The sequence below is a fragment of the Chanodichthys erythropterus genome, chromosome 7 (genome assembly GCF_024489055.1).
Source record: "Chanodichthys erythropterus isolate Z2021 chromosome 7, ASM2448905v1, whole genome shotgun sequence".
Lineage (NCBI taxonomy): Eukaryota > Metazoa > Chordata > Actinopteri > Cypriniformes > Xenocyprididae > Chanodichthys > Chanodichthys erythropterus.
In genome coordinates, this window is record NC_090227.1 from 4,549,354 (window position 1) to 4,564,122 (window position 14,769).

At 34.3% G+C, this 14,769-nt stretch overlaps 1 protein-coding gene across 1 annotated transcript; it reads left to right on the forward strand.

Moving 5' to 3' along the window:
• Positions 1 to 252: 252 nt before the first annotated feature.
• Positions 253 to 14,102, forward strand: pld3 (phospholipase D family member 3). Its single transcript, XM_067388941.1, has 12 exons — positions 253 to 430; positions 2,314 to 2,383; positions 2,574 to 2,621; positions 4,289 to 4,449; positions 4,655 to 4,835; positions 7,307 to 7,424; positions 8,010 to 8,137; positions 8,680 to 8,877; positions 9,089 to 9,228; positions 10,528 to 10,690; positions 11,555 to 11,654; positions 12,705 to 14,102. The coding sequence occupies exons 2-12, from the start codon at positions 2,357 to 2,359 to the stop codon at positions 12,890 to 12,892; spliced, it is 1,452 nt and encodes a 483-aa protein (XP_067245042.1). The 5' UTR covers positions 253 to 430; positions 2,314 to 2,356; the 3' UTR covers positions 12,893 to 14,102.
• The last annotated feature ends 667 nt before the right edge of the window (positions 14,103 to 14,769 follow it).

Below are 14,769 nucleotides of genomic sequence, written 5' to 3' on the forward strand. Positions count from 1 at the left end.
TAACGTCCTAAATAAAACCATGTGGTTCAAATTCACAGAAACGACAGCAAAACTAAGTATGACCAGATGGAAATTAAAATAATCTTATAATAATACGCGAAATAGCAATAAAAAGATGACCTGTTGTTTCTGTGGCCGTTTTCATCGACATAAATAAATCTTGATAAACTGAAATGAATTTCTGCAGCCTACGTCACTCTCATGGCTCCTCCCATAGGTTAGTTAAAAAAATCATCACGTGACTCTTGCGAGCCCAGTACAGTGAACTGGCCAGGAAGGCAAACAGTCTCTACTCATTGTTTACGCCGTTTGCTCCTCGTTATTTTCAACAGAGAGCACTTGTGTTCCTCTGTAAATAGAGCTCATTGATAGCAGAAGTACCGCTGCGCCTCAGACGGGATGGTTTGCTTTGTGCGCTGTTAGATCTCAGGTATGTCTTTCATTTCATGTCCTTTTCCTATTCAAGTTCAGCTATGTTGACAGGGGTGTTCAATATGCAACATCTACTAATGTTTCCTTTACTAGATGTACAGTACACTTACGGAAGCAAAAATAGACCATGGCTGTGTCTTAAACCTTAGAGAGGTGCCTATCTAGGGGGCATTTTCTAGACGGCCCAAACTGAGCACAAATATGCAATTTGGTGAAGATGTTGTTTAATTATATGGTCAAAAAGTAAAAAGAAATGCTGAAATCTTATAATGTAAATTAGTGAGATCTTTATAACAGTATACTGCCATAAAGTGCATCATAAATATCAGTAAGATGATTTTTTAAATGCTTAGTTTTCTGATAAGCTCTGTAGTTTTTATTTTGGGAGCAAAGCATATAATGCAGTGCAATTTTTTGTTGATTGATTTTTCTAATAAATAAATAAAATATGTATGGACTGGTTTAGGGTGTACACTCAGGCAACAAAATTTAATTTTGTAACAAAATATTTTTGTTTTGTATACGAATGTAATTTTACTTTGTTTATTAATGTTTTTACTCCTCGTTTGTGCAGTTTTTGGAGGATTTATCACATTTTTTAAATTTATATAAATAAAGTAAAAAATATTTGTTAAATAGGTTTTTATACAAAAACAGCTTTTTTATGTAAAATTCACTTGATAAAAGACACACATTTCTAACTTTCATTCATGGGAATAACATGTATAATTTGACATGTTTTAGTGTAAGATTTTTGCCCATCTTTTGGAAAAAGCAGTTTTAAAAGTAAAAAAATATCACTTTTACCAGCAGAGCTCCACTATTTGCTATTTGAATAACTGAAAGTTTTTTTTCAGTTGGATTCATATCTAAATATTATGAATTTACAATTATAACAATAAAAGTTACTTTTTGTCTTATTTTTTTGCACTGAAAAAAAAAAAAAAAAAAGGTTTTAAATAGCATTATTATATTTGTAGATCTAGAAAGTGTTGACCACTATAAGTTTATGCCATTTGGACAAAACAAACTTTTTTTTATTTGAGCAAACGTCATTTGGGGTCAAAAAGACCCCAGAGACAGTAAAAAGTTGCTGTAGTCTTGTAAATTTGAATGAAAATACAAAAAGTATTCTTAAGTTTGCTTTATAATTATCATTAATGTTTTCACAGCAAAAAGACATGTGAACCACATGTGAGCTGAATGGGGACGGTTTTTCAATTATACTAAAAGTCCCTTTACTTCAGTCAGAAGACTGAAGGCGTGTAGAAAATGGTGTACAACAGGTTTTTCAGCAAAGTTTTGATCATGCTGGGGCTTTCAAAATTCATGTATACAGTAGAATTTATAGGGTTAACCATTAAAACAGACTGAGAAAATTGATTAGACTTAATGAAGCAGTTCAAAAAATAATGTACGAGTGTGACTATGGTCATATTTTCTTGCATTTCCTCCTGTCAACAAGATTACTCAAACTGCAACAGAAAGCACCGCATCTAGATCACGTTACTATCAGGAACCACAGTCACATGACCCTGTGCTCATGACTCTCATAACCTGCACAGCATCTACATTTCTTCACTTTCATAAACACTTCAAAAACACTTCCACTTTTAAGTCAGATGATATCCCAGAGTGCCAGCTGCGTGTGAAAGATTTGCCAAGCTCATCAAGACTGCTCATGGGCCTGTCTGTAGCCACTAATGCTGACATCTGGCTCTTTCTCTATAATGAATTGGCAAAAGGCCTGTGTCTATAGAAATGCTGGGCACATGAGAGAACAGTGAATGGCGGCATACACAGACGTGCACAAACACGTACGCAACCCAGTCGTGAACACAGATTCCCCAGAGCAAGACTGACTCCTCTTGTGTTTTTTAGGATTTGTATTTCCTCCTAATGTGCTGGTGAACCTATAGACGCAATGAAGTCCGATACACCATATGAAAAGGTAGATTATACATTTCATGATTATTTATTTCTTCATTGAAATGATTTATAATAGATTGTGATTCTTCCACATTCCTTAAATTCACTTTTTGTTTAAGCTTTATTTGTTGGTTGTAATTTACAACTTTGTGCAAACTTAAGACAGTTTGTCTGATTAACTACAATTCCTTTGTTTTCACGTTTTGCTCCAGATTGTTGACATGGAGCTAAGCAGAGAAGGACATGTTGGCTCACAAAAGGTAACAAACAAATAAAACTGAATAAAAATAAAAAAGGTAATTGCAACTTTTTATCTGACAATTCTGACATTTTTTTTCTCTCGCAATTGTGAGTTTGGCGAGTTGCGAGTTTATATCTCACAACTCTGAGAAAAGATATCATAATTGCAACAAAAAAGTCAGAATTGTGTTTATATCACGCAATTGTGAAAAAAAAAAATAGGGCTGCACAACATTAATCGCAATTAATCGTTTGCAAAATAAAAGTCTGTGTTACGTAATATATTTGTGTGTTCAGTGTATAATAATTATGTTTATATAAATACATGCGCATACATGTATAAATTTAAGAAATATATACATGTATAAATAAATATACATATTTATATATATTTTATATTACATAAAAATATAAATATTTTATATATAAATATATATTTTTTTTAAATATATACATGTATGTGCATGTATTTATATATACATGATTAATATACACAGAACCCACATATATTACGTAAAACTGACTTTTATTTTGTAAACTATTAATCATGATTAATCGTTGTACAGCCCTAAAAAAGTAAGAATTGTGAGATGAAAAAGTCGCAGTTATCCTCTTTTTTTAATTCTGTGGCAGAAACAAGCTTCCATTGCAGTGCACACTTAGAATAAACAACGTTATAGATATTGACGCTAATATAGTTAACATTATAGTTTACGTTCTTGGTGTGAACAGGCCTTAATATTTCATTTATTTTGTTTTTTTCTTAAATAGAAAAATGGGTTCCTCAATCTGAGTGGTTCAAAACTTGGTGGCTTTTTTAGATATACAATCTGAACAACAAAAAAAATGGACTTCATTTCATGAATCTAAGAGGGCATACAATAAAATTTTGGGTGTTTGTATACAATATATAATAATAGTACAAATAGATGTAAAAAAAAAAAAAAAAAAAAAAAAAATGTATACCAAACTTTGACAAATAAGAGTTAGACAATGTTTGAACACATATTCAGATGTATATTTTCTAAGCTTAAAATCTAGAATTGTTGTGCATTATAACATGATTTTGACCTGATATGAGGTCATGTTATTTTTCACCAGACGGCAGCTATCTGGCCCAAATGCATGATAAATTCTCTTTTTTTTTTTTTCTGTTTCAACTTACAGTGTAGATTTTTGCTTCTGAAAGTTCTAAAATGTTGCATGTTATACTAATGATGGTGAAAAAGAGAAATATACACCTAAATTTTAATTTTATTGTTATAGTTTTATATAATTTCATTAAAAAAGTTACAAAAAGACCACAAATTACCAATGTTCGAAAAGCTTAGTAGGGCTAAATATCCATTGTCAGATGATATATGTCCAATATCGATTGATACTGATAAATTAAATCTATAATATTAGCCAGTAACAGATTTGGTACTGATATATTGTGTATCACCTCACTCCATTGTTTTTTTTTGTTTGTTTTTTTTCTCACATTGATAAAATAATTACAGCTCAAATTGATATTACATGCCTGTTTATTTGGTAAGAATCTTTCTAATCAGCAGGAAAATGTACAAATGGTCATTATGTAAATTAACCACTTTGTGGTCCTGTTTGTTTTGTAATTAATGGCAAGTTAACTGTACATTATCCCTCATATCTCTATCGTTTGAACATATCCCATCTCTGTGTTTAGTATTACAGGTGTCTGATCATCCTCAGCTGTGTAACCACAGTCTTGTTGATACTCCTGTCACTCCAAACCCTGCTTGTTCCAATGGCAACATCCTCCTCCTCAAAATCATCTGGACAGCAGGAGCATCTTCTAATCAGAGAAACCTGTACTGATCCCTGCAGGTAGACACCCACCAAGGGAGCTTTATTTATGTGCCAAACACGTTTGATTTGTTGGACTGTCTCACATACCTTCATGTTTTTGACTGTTTTAGTGGTCCACTGGTACATGAGGTTAACCGTAGCACATGGTTTCACATCTGCACTTTTTATGAAGTCTGCCTTTGTGGCTTTGTTACCAACTATAGTTTGCATGTGTCATCTACAGGATTGTTTTAGTGGAGAGTATTCCTGAAGACCTGGTGTTTAACTCCTCTACCACTCATCAGTCCATATATGATGCTTGGCTCAATCTTATGTCTGGTGCTCAAACCAGTCTGGACATCGCCTCTTTCTATTGGACTCTTACCAATAATGACACGCACACACAAGAGCCCACGGCTAGTCAGGTTTGGATATGATGTTTACTGAATTCTCACTGAATAATAGGCTTTGTTACTGATGTCTTAAAGGAATAGTTCACCCAAAAATGAAAATTGTCCTAAAATTTTCTCACCCTCAAGCCATCCTAGGTGCATATGACTATCTTCTTTCAGCCGAGCACAATCAGAGTTATATTAAATAATATCCTGGCTCTTCCCAGCTTTGTAATGACATTGAATAGTGTTCGAGTTTTTGAAGCTCCAAAAAGTGCAAACATCCATTATAAAAGTAATCCATATGACTCCAGTGGGTTAATAAAGTCATTTTGAAGCGAAGCGATGGGTTTTTGTAAGAAAAATATTCATATTTAAAACTTTATAAACTATAATCACTAGCTTCCGGCAATGGCCGTACGCGCATTCATGAGAGAGTCGAGTTCTGGTGTCATGACAAATCGGGTCCTCCCTCGAAATCAGGTCTTCCCAAACTGTCAGTTAATGATTATCCTAAGTATATACAGTGGGGATTGAAAGTTTGGGAACCCCTTTCAGAATCTGTGAAAATGTGAAAATTTTTAACAAAACAAGAGAGATCATACAAAATGCATGTTATTTTTTGTTTAGTACTGTCCTGAGTAAGATTTTACATTAAAGATGTTCACATATAGTCCACAAGACAAAAAAATAGCTGAATTTATTAAAATAACCCCGTTCAAAAGTATGCAAACCATTGATTCTCAATACTGTGTGTGGTCACCTGATGATCCACGACTGTTTTGTGTTTTATGATGGTTGTTCATGAGTCTCTTGTTTGTCCTGAGCAGTTAAACTTAGCTCTGTTCTTCAGAAAAATCCTCCAGCTCCTGCAGATTCATCAGTTTTCAAGTATTTTTGCATATTTGAACCCTTTCCAGCAGTGACTGTAGGATTTTGAGATCTGTGTTTTCATACTGAGAACAACTGAGGGACTCAAACTCTACTATTAAAAAAGATTCAAACATTCACTGATGCTCCAGAAGGAAACACGATGCATTAAGAGTGGGGGGGGGGGGTGAAAACTTTTGAACATGATGAAGATTTTTTTCTTATTTTGTTGAAATATCATTGTTTTTCATTTAGTACTGGCCTTTGGAAGCAACAGAAGATACTTACATGTTTCCTGGAAGAAACATTAAGTACAATTTACCTTGATCTTCAAATTCAAAAAGTTTTCACCCCCTGACTCTTAATGCATCGTGTTTCCTTCTGGAGCATCAGTGAAGGTTTGAACCTTTTAATAGTTGTGTTTGAGTCCCTCAATTGTCCTCAGTGTGAAAAGATGAATCTCAAAATCCTACAGTCACTGCTGGAAAGGGTTCAAATATGCAAAAATGCTTGAAAACTGATGAATCTGCAGGAGCTGGAGGATTTTTCTGTTCAGTTTAACTGCTCAGGACAAACAAGAGACTCATGAACAACCATCACAAAACATAAAAACAGTCGTGGATCATCAGGTAACCACACACAGTATCAAGAATCAAGGGTTCACATACTTATGAATGGGGTTATTTTAATAAATTCAGCTATTTTTTTGTCTTGTGGACTATATGTGAACATCTTTAATGTAAAATATCTTACTCAGGACAGTACTAAACAAAAAATAACATGCACATTTTTTTATGATCTCTCTTGTTTTGTTAAAAATTTTCACAGATTCTGAAAGGGGTTCCCAAACTTTCGATCCCCACTGTATGAATGATATTAATATAAAATATGTATAGCTTACTATATAATGCATACGAAAACACATTAGTGCATAATAAAACCAATTAAATGTAATTTCTTACACTTGATTAACTGTTAATAAATAAATAGCCTTATAATAATAATAATAATAATAATAGCCTATTAAGTGAATAATTGAACATCATTAATTTGTTTTATTTATAACTTAAATATTTGGACATTTAACATTTAATTTATCATCATTAAAGATGATTGAGAATATACGTAGGGTAAGTGCAAATGTGTGTAAAAACTAAGCTATCAGGCAAATCGCCTGGGGGAAAAAATTGGGGGACCCAATTTGTCCCTACACCAGCAGAATTCCTCGTTTTTCTTCAGAAGTCCTCGTTTTAGACTTCTAATTCGTGATCAACGTTTTGTTTTGCTCTATCCTCTGCGCTTCCGCATTTGTCAATTCTCATCTGAGCTTACGCTATGCTCTGCGTCGGGTCAGAGGTCACCCTTTTCCCAGAACTCGACTCTCTCGTGAACTTGCGTACGGCTGTTGCCGGAATCCAGTGAAAGCCACTATTTAATGCCATTACGAAGCTGGGAAGAGCAAGGATATTCTTTAACATGCCTGTGTTTGGCTGAAAGAAGATAGTCATATACACCTAGGATGGCTTGAGGACGCTTTTTAGCTGAGGTGAAAACAGTCAGCTTTCATCACCACTAGTTCTTTTACATTGGCTTGGTGTGTCATGGCCTTTACCCAAGTGATCTGTTGGTTTTAGGGTGAGCAGATTCTGCAGGAATTGAGGCAGCTCTCAGGGAAAGTGTCTGTCCGAATTGCAGTTGATAAACCATCAGAGACAAAACCTCTTGATGACATTAATTTCCTGGTCGCTTCCGGTAAGTCAGTGTAACGTTGAGGTTTTTAAAAGATTAGTTCCTTCGGAATTAAAAATTTCCTGCTAATTTACTCACCCCCATGTCATCCAGGATGTTCATGTCTTTCTTTCTTCAGTCGAAAAGAAATGAAGGTTTTTGAGGAAAACATTCCAGGATTTTTCTCCATATAATGGACTTCACTGGGGTTCAACGGGTTGAAGGTCCAAATTCCAGTTTCAGTGCAGCTTCAAAAGGCTCTACACGATCCCAGAAGACCCTTATTCCTCATCTGGGATCATGTAGAGTTCTTTGAAGCTAGACTGAAACTGACATTTGGACCTTCAACCCGCTGGTAGCCATTGAAGTCCACTATAGAGAAAAATCCTGGAATGTTTTCCTCAAAAACCTTAATTTCTTTTTGGCTGAAGAAAGAAAGACATGAACATCTCAGATGACATGGGAGTGAGTAAATTATCAGGAAATCTGAATTCTGAAGTGAACAATCCTTTAACTGCCACACAAAAATAACATCAAATATGTCAGAGGTGTAAACTTTATGAGAAAACCTCAGAATGCTGTATGATGTAAATGTCTTACTTTCCTCAGGAGCTAATGTGCGGATGGTGAATATGCGAGAGCTGACAACAGGTGTTCTGCATACTAAATTCTGGATCGTGGATAAAAAGCATGTTTACATAGGGAGTGCAAATATGGACTGGAGGTCACTAACACAGGTCAGTCATATTTTTGGTCAGTTTTTCATGGTTTACTGCCTATAACATGGTTTGATATCAATGTTTGGGAATTTTTGCTTCCTTGCCTAAACTCTAACCTCAAAACCTTGGGATCAGTAAAATGTATATTTTTATTTGCATTAAATTGATCAAAAGTGACAGTAAAGGCATGTATAATGATACAAAAGATTTCTATTTCAAACAAATGCTGTTCTTTTGAGCTTTCTATGTTTCTTGAGCTTTTTTTGAGTTTCTGAAAATTCAGCTTTGATCACAAGAATAAATTGCATTTTAAAATGTATTCAAAAGGAAAACAGCTGTTTTAAACTGTAAAAATATTTTACTGTATTTTTTGATTAAATAAATGCGTCCTTGGTGAGCAGATGTCTTTTAAAATATAGATGTTTGCTGTTTTTATACAGGAGGAGAGATGTGCTAGTACTTTTTTAAGCAATAAAACTTACAACTTCTAGAGATTGCACCATTACTCTACATATTTCACATCTTCATGATCTTATATATTTTATGTTCACTCTGCTCAGGTGAAGGAGTTGGGTGCAGTTGTGTATGACTGCAGCTGTCTTGCTGAGGACCTTGGGAAGATCTTCGAGGCTTATTGGTACCTGAATCAGACCACGACAGTTCCTGCACACTGGCCCAGCAAATTTTCCACCCTGTACAATAAAGACACACCGATGCAGCTGTCACTCAACGGGACCGATGCCAGTGTCTATCTATCAGTAAGAGAGAGCCGACACACTGTATAAATTCAGCTCAACCTTGAAAGGGATTGAAGCAAAAACAAAGATGAATGTAACTGTCATTGAAATTTTTGTGGCTTGTATTGTTCCTTGTTCTGGTGTTGTTTTCTCTGCTGGTTGCAGTTTTCTTGGCATTGTTGGGTCAAGATAGAGGAAGTTAAAGGACCATCTGTTTTTCCCTGTCTCACAGAGCTCTCCTCCTTCATTGTGCGCTGAGGGCCGGACATCAGACCTGCAGTCTATCCTCAGTGTGATTGCTGATGCCCAGCAGTTTGTCTACATCGCTGTGATGAACTATCTTCCCACTATGGAGTTCTCCAACCACAAGAGGTCTGTAATTATAGTCTTCACTTCCTCTTTATGTTTCATAACCAACCAGCCTAAAAGCACCTGTAGTCATCATGAAATGTGCATATCATATGATTTTTGAATCAGTAATTCTGGGATATATACGTATCATGAGGGAGCTTAAAACTTCCTCCCCAGTCCAAAAAGGATTCTTGCATCTAAAAAAAAAACAACATATAAACTGCAACAGTGTTATTCTAGCATCATTGATATACCATTATAATTTTTGTTAATATTTTGAACTAGATTTCATTTTAATTTTAGTTAGTCATTTTGTTGTATTTTTGTCATTTTATTACTTTTTTGTTTAAATATGCCTATATAGTTTTTATTATGTTTTTGGTTTTAGTTTATTTTGTTATTATAACTGAAACTAAAACCATAAAAACAGATATTTTCATTTCTTGAAATAAAATAAAAACATTTTATTTCAGCTAGTTGCAAAAACAACATTTCCCATTTTCATTCAGTATGGAAGCTTTTTTCTGCCACAGAATAAAACTATTTAAAAGATCATTGCACCTAAATGCAAGTTCATATCTTGCAAGTTTATATATCACATTTCTGACTTTATAACTTACAATTGCAATTTTATGTCATGCAATTCTGATGTTAAATTGTAATTGTGAGAAAAAAAGTCAGAATTGCGAGATAAAAAGTCGCAGTTACCTTTATTTTTTATTTGATGGCAGAAATACATTTAGTACATCAACTTCATGTATTAAAAAACAAAACAAAAATAGAAATAAAATGAATAAAACCTATATAGACATTTAAAAACAAAAAAAAACAAAAAAAACAAAATTGACAAATACAACAAAATGTCAAAGCTTTAACAGGAATTAAAATGAAAATGGAAATATAAACATAAAATCTAACTCAAAATATTAATAAAAACTAATAGCATCTCAATGATACTAAAATCTCACTGACTTAAACTAAATGAAAAAATGAGAAATATTGCTTTGGCCACTAGCTGTTTACCTTTTTTTTTTTTTTAAATCTCAGTTAATGTTTATTTTATTTCAAGTAATGAAAATAGTTTTTTATGGTTTTAGTTTTAGTGATTGATAATAACCATGCTGCAACAACAAATTTTCTTTGTTTAGTGTCTTGGTTCTCCCAGACAGATTGAAGCAAAAAGGACCCAGTAATTCACTAAGAAGTCTTAAAGGAAAAGGAGCGAAATGGTCTCAGTCTGCATGGAGTTGTAACTTTCAGAGTATAAACCTCTATAACAGCCATCAAATTTAACCCCGGCTCCCCCTGGTTTTCCCGCAGGTACTGGACGGATATTGATACCCAGCTGCGGCGCGTGGCTTATGAGCGCAAGGTTCACGTGCGTCTGTTGATCAGCTGTTGGGAAAGCACCAACCCAATCATGTTCCCTTTCCTCCGCTCGCTCGCTTCCTTACAGGAAAAGAACAAACTGGACATTCAAGTGGTGAGTGCTGTCAAGTGTTTGACAAGCTGTGTAGTCTGTATGTTACTACTTGTGTTGCATTGCATTTATGCACGTTTGGGGTCAGTAAGATTTTGTAATATTTCGAAAAGTCTCTTATGCTCACCAAGACTGCATTCAGTTAATTAAAAAAATATAGTAAAATATTTTTATTTTACAATGTAATTTATTCCTGTGATGCAAAGCTGAATTTTCATCATTACTTCAGTCTTTAGTGTCACATGATCCTTCAGAAATCATTCTAATATGATAATGTGCTGTTCAAGAAACATTTATCAATGTTGAGAAAATTTTTTTCTGAAATATTTCAGAATTCTTTAATGAATATGAAGTTCAAAAGAACCGCATTTCTTTATAATAGATTTTTTTAAAACAATGTGAAAGTCCTTACTGTCACTTGTGATCAATTTAATGCTTCCTTGCTGAATAAAGCTGCAGTCACACTAGACTTTGAGCACTCAATTTCTATGGAGAAATCGCAAATTGACATCACATACGTCACATAATTCAACATATAATACATCAAAAAGTGCAGATATGAAATCTACTCTACTGCGATGCTGCAACCCTGGAGATTTAAAGTTTGCGCTCTTTTAATTCAGCTGAAAGGTCATTCTGTAGCTTATCAATCTTCTATTGGTCGCACCAAACATGAACTTTGGAACGCTGCGAAATGTGGAACTTCTTTGCTTGAGCTTGCGTTTCCCGTCTCCGGCATTCGCATGCGCAAGTCAAAGGAACGAAAAGTGTATTGTGACTACCCCTTTTAAACGTATTAATTTCTTTATAAAACATTAGTGTATGACTGCAATAAGCTAATACAAACTTTTTTTTTCCCCCTCACAGAAAATTTTTAATGTGCCTTCCAACCCTCGACAGAAGAAAATTCCCTATGCTAGAGTCAACCATAACAAGTACATGGTCACAGATAAGGTTGCTTATATAGGTACACCTCATTTTTCTCTTTTTGTTTTTAAATACTATCCTTTTTATTGCACTTCAAAAATCTTAATTTTTCTGTATGATCTGTAACTTTTCAGCTGTTATGTACTTGCATGAGTTGTAGGTACAATGTACTTATTGTGTTCATGTTGTTTTGCAAAACACTTTTGCTACTATTGAGGTGGGATACAGGTATATTTAGGGACAGATTTAGTGGTATGGGTAGGTTTTAAGATCGGTTAAGGTGTAAGCAAAGGGTCAGCAGTGTACTTATAGATATATAATTACCAGTGTTGGGAAAAGTTACTTTCTATATATTAAGTAATGCATTACAATATTGCGTTACTCCCTAAAAAAAAAGTAACTAATTACATTGCTTAGTTACTTTTTATGGAAAGTAATGCGATCTGTTACTTTTGCATTACTTTTTCTCACCTGGGCTGGGTTGTTTGTTTGTTTGTTTAACAACAAAAAAGTTCTATTTTTGGCAAATGTAAAAGCCCTTTCATACCAAAAGTGATATGAATAAGGTTCAGGTTGAAGGAAATGCAAATTAACGCCTATACAGTAGAGGGCGCCGCTCAAACAAACAAGGCTTTCAGCTGTGCTGCCATTCTGGAAAACAGAAGAATCGGACGCAGGAGAAGTAAATGAGTAAATGTATATTCACATTTAGTTTAGAGCTAGTCTAGAATAACCACCATGTTTACACATAAAACGCCTCTGCATTTGAAATAGTAATTCCAGATATTTTGTAAAGTAATGGGCTACTTTACTAGTTACTTGACAAAAGTAATCTGATTACAAAACTCGCATTACTTCTAATGTATTACCCCAACACTAATAATTACAGAAATTAATTTCAGGTGTAATTACTTACAGGTATTTTTTTAAAATATAAGTACAATGTAAAAAGCATTTATGTACACAATGAGTGCATTGTATCAAATTAATAATTTAAATGTTAGTACATAGTAGTTAAAGATATTGTATATAAAGTGAGCCTGAATATTTTCCTGTTGCTATACTGATATTCTGCCTCCATCCTTTCCAGGTACCTCTAACTGGTCAGGTGACTACTTTGTGAACACAGCTGGCTCTGCTTTAGTGGTGAACCAGACTTCAGCTCAGTCCACAAGCACTACAGTCCAGGAGCAGTTACAGGCCGTGTTTGAGAGGGACTGGGACTCTCCGTACAGCACTGACATTAACCACAGAAACAACCGTAAAGTCATTTGCTAGTCAAGGCTGCGGCCTCGACACTGCAGGAGGCGCTGTTGAGTGCTGTGTCAAACACTGCCAATGGCATTTGGAGTATGGTATTCAGGGCATGTACAGCGTAGATTTATGCTCCATTTTTAGGCTAAAAAATTCCTGCTCCCCTGACCATCTTGCCATGAGCTACTTTTGCACTCCTATAAGTGCACTAAACAAGAGGTGGGAGTTAAAGACGTATTTTTTTTTAATAATAATTGTAACACTCACTCACTTCAAACCAGTTGCATATATTTTGCACAAAATGTCTTTTAAATGACATGCAATACCTCTTAACAGACATGTCTTCCTGTTGCTTGATCATTTTTAACATGTGTTGAATCTATAGTGTCTCAGGAAGAATCGTTTTACCATTGATTGAAAATATCATTCATAGCTGCTTTCTCTTTCTAAAGTGATTTTGTAATTGCTGTGTGCTGTCCTATACATCTTAAGTAGTCTTCATTCAATTTTTTTAATTAGGTTTTAAATCTGGAAGTGAAAATGTCACAGTGCTTATGTAGCTATAGTTCATAAATATAAAGAGGAATAGTGAGCAATAATGAGGGATGTGTGAGCCTCTTTTTAAGTTTTATAACCTTTTTTGTTTTTGAAAATGCACACACTTCATTTGCTGTTAATCTTTTTTTTTTCAGATTCAGTTCATTTTACATTTAAGATCTTTTTGTCTTTGAGGGTAATGTTTTAAAAACCGATTTTAAATAAACAAACTTGACATAATGCAACTTCTAGTCATTTAACATAGTTCAAATGTGGGATTTTATTAACTTTGCAATATTCTTGATTTAGCATATGGCCTCAAGAACTTGTATGATTATTTTTCTGATGCTGAAAATAATTATGAATGCCAAGAAATAGTGAAATCATAAGTACACCACCTTTTTGTTATTTTCTCTTCATATTAGAACGAAGAAACCCATTGTAGTCACATTTGCAATGTAAAATGTACATGCTATGTTGATTATTCTGACTGTTGTGCCTTGTGATAAATGTGGTGCAATTTCATATTTTGCCAATTATATTTAAACTGAATTGGAGTGATCTTGCACTCTTCACTCCAGCTCCGTTCAATTCCGTTCGGTTTCTTTTAAATTTTAGTTCTGTACAGAAACCTAGGCACTATTTATTTGTCAACACAAGCATGTATTTACTATATCTATTTTTAAAAATGGCAGCATTCCCATAAATGGACATTTCGCGTTGACACTGTCCATGTTCTGTGCGTTACTTTCTTCCATCCGTATTACAGCAGATTACCACAGCTCCTTGTATACGATTGGCTGATATGAGTTAAGTGTAGTCTGCGATTGGACCGTTCAGATGTCGTTCATAGAGCCTTGCCAATCATAGCAAAGAGTAATGAATCAAGGGCGGGACTTGTCAGAATACCGTTGGAAAACTGATTGTCTGTGGAGGTGGAGCGCAACAAGGAGCTGAAGATGGCGGTGAGTGTCTCTGAATATACAATAAGATCATTTATATAAGCGTTTTTGTTTTGTTTTTCATCCCAGTACTGGTTATCATTCCCTCCAAGATCATTTCTGATTGACTATCATATATCCAGCCCGTCCGGTTTAACCGAGAAACTGGAAAGTTTGAATTATTTTAAAGAAAGACAAACTTAAAACATGGAAAATAATGTAAATTATACAATGGTTCACACATCTATATAATATATACTATATGAGTGTTATGACTCATATAATTTAATATGAGAATAGTATGTGGGTGTTGCTCATTATTTCAGGGTTTTTTCATTCACTCGTTGAGAATTGAATGTAAAGTCGCCTTTGTTCTAACCTTTCGGAATGTGAAAATTAAATAATGATTAAACTGACTATTAT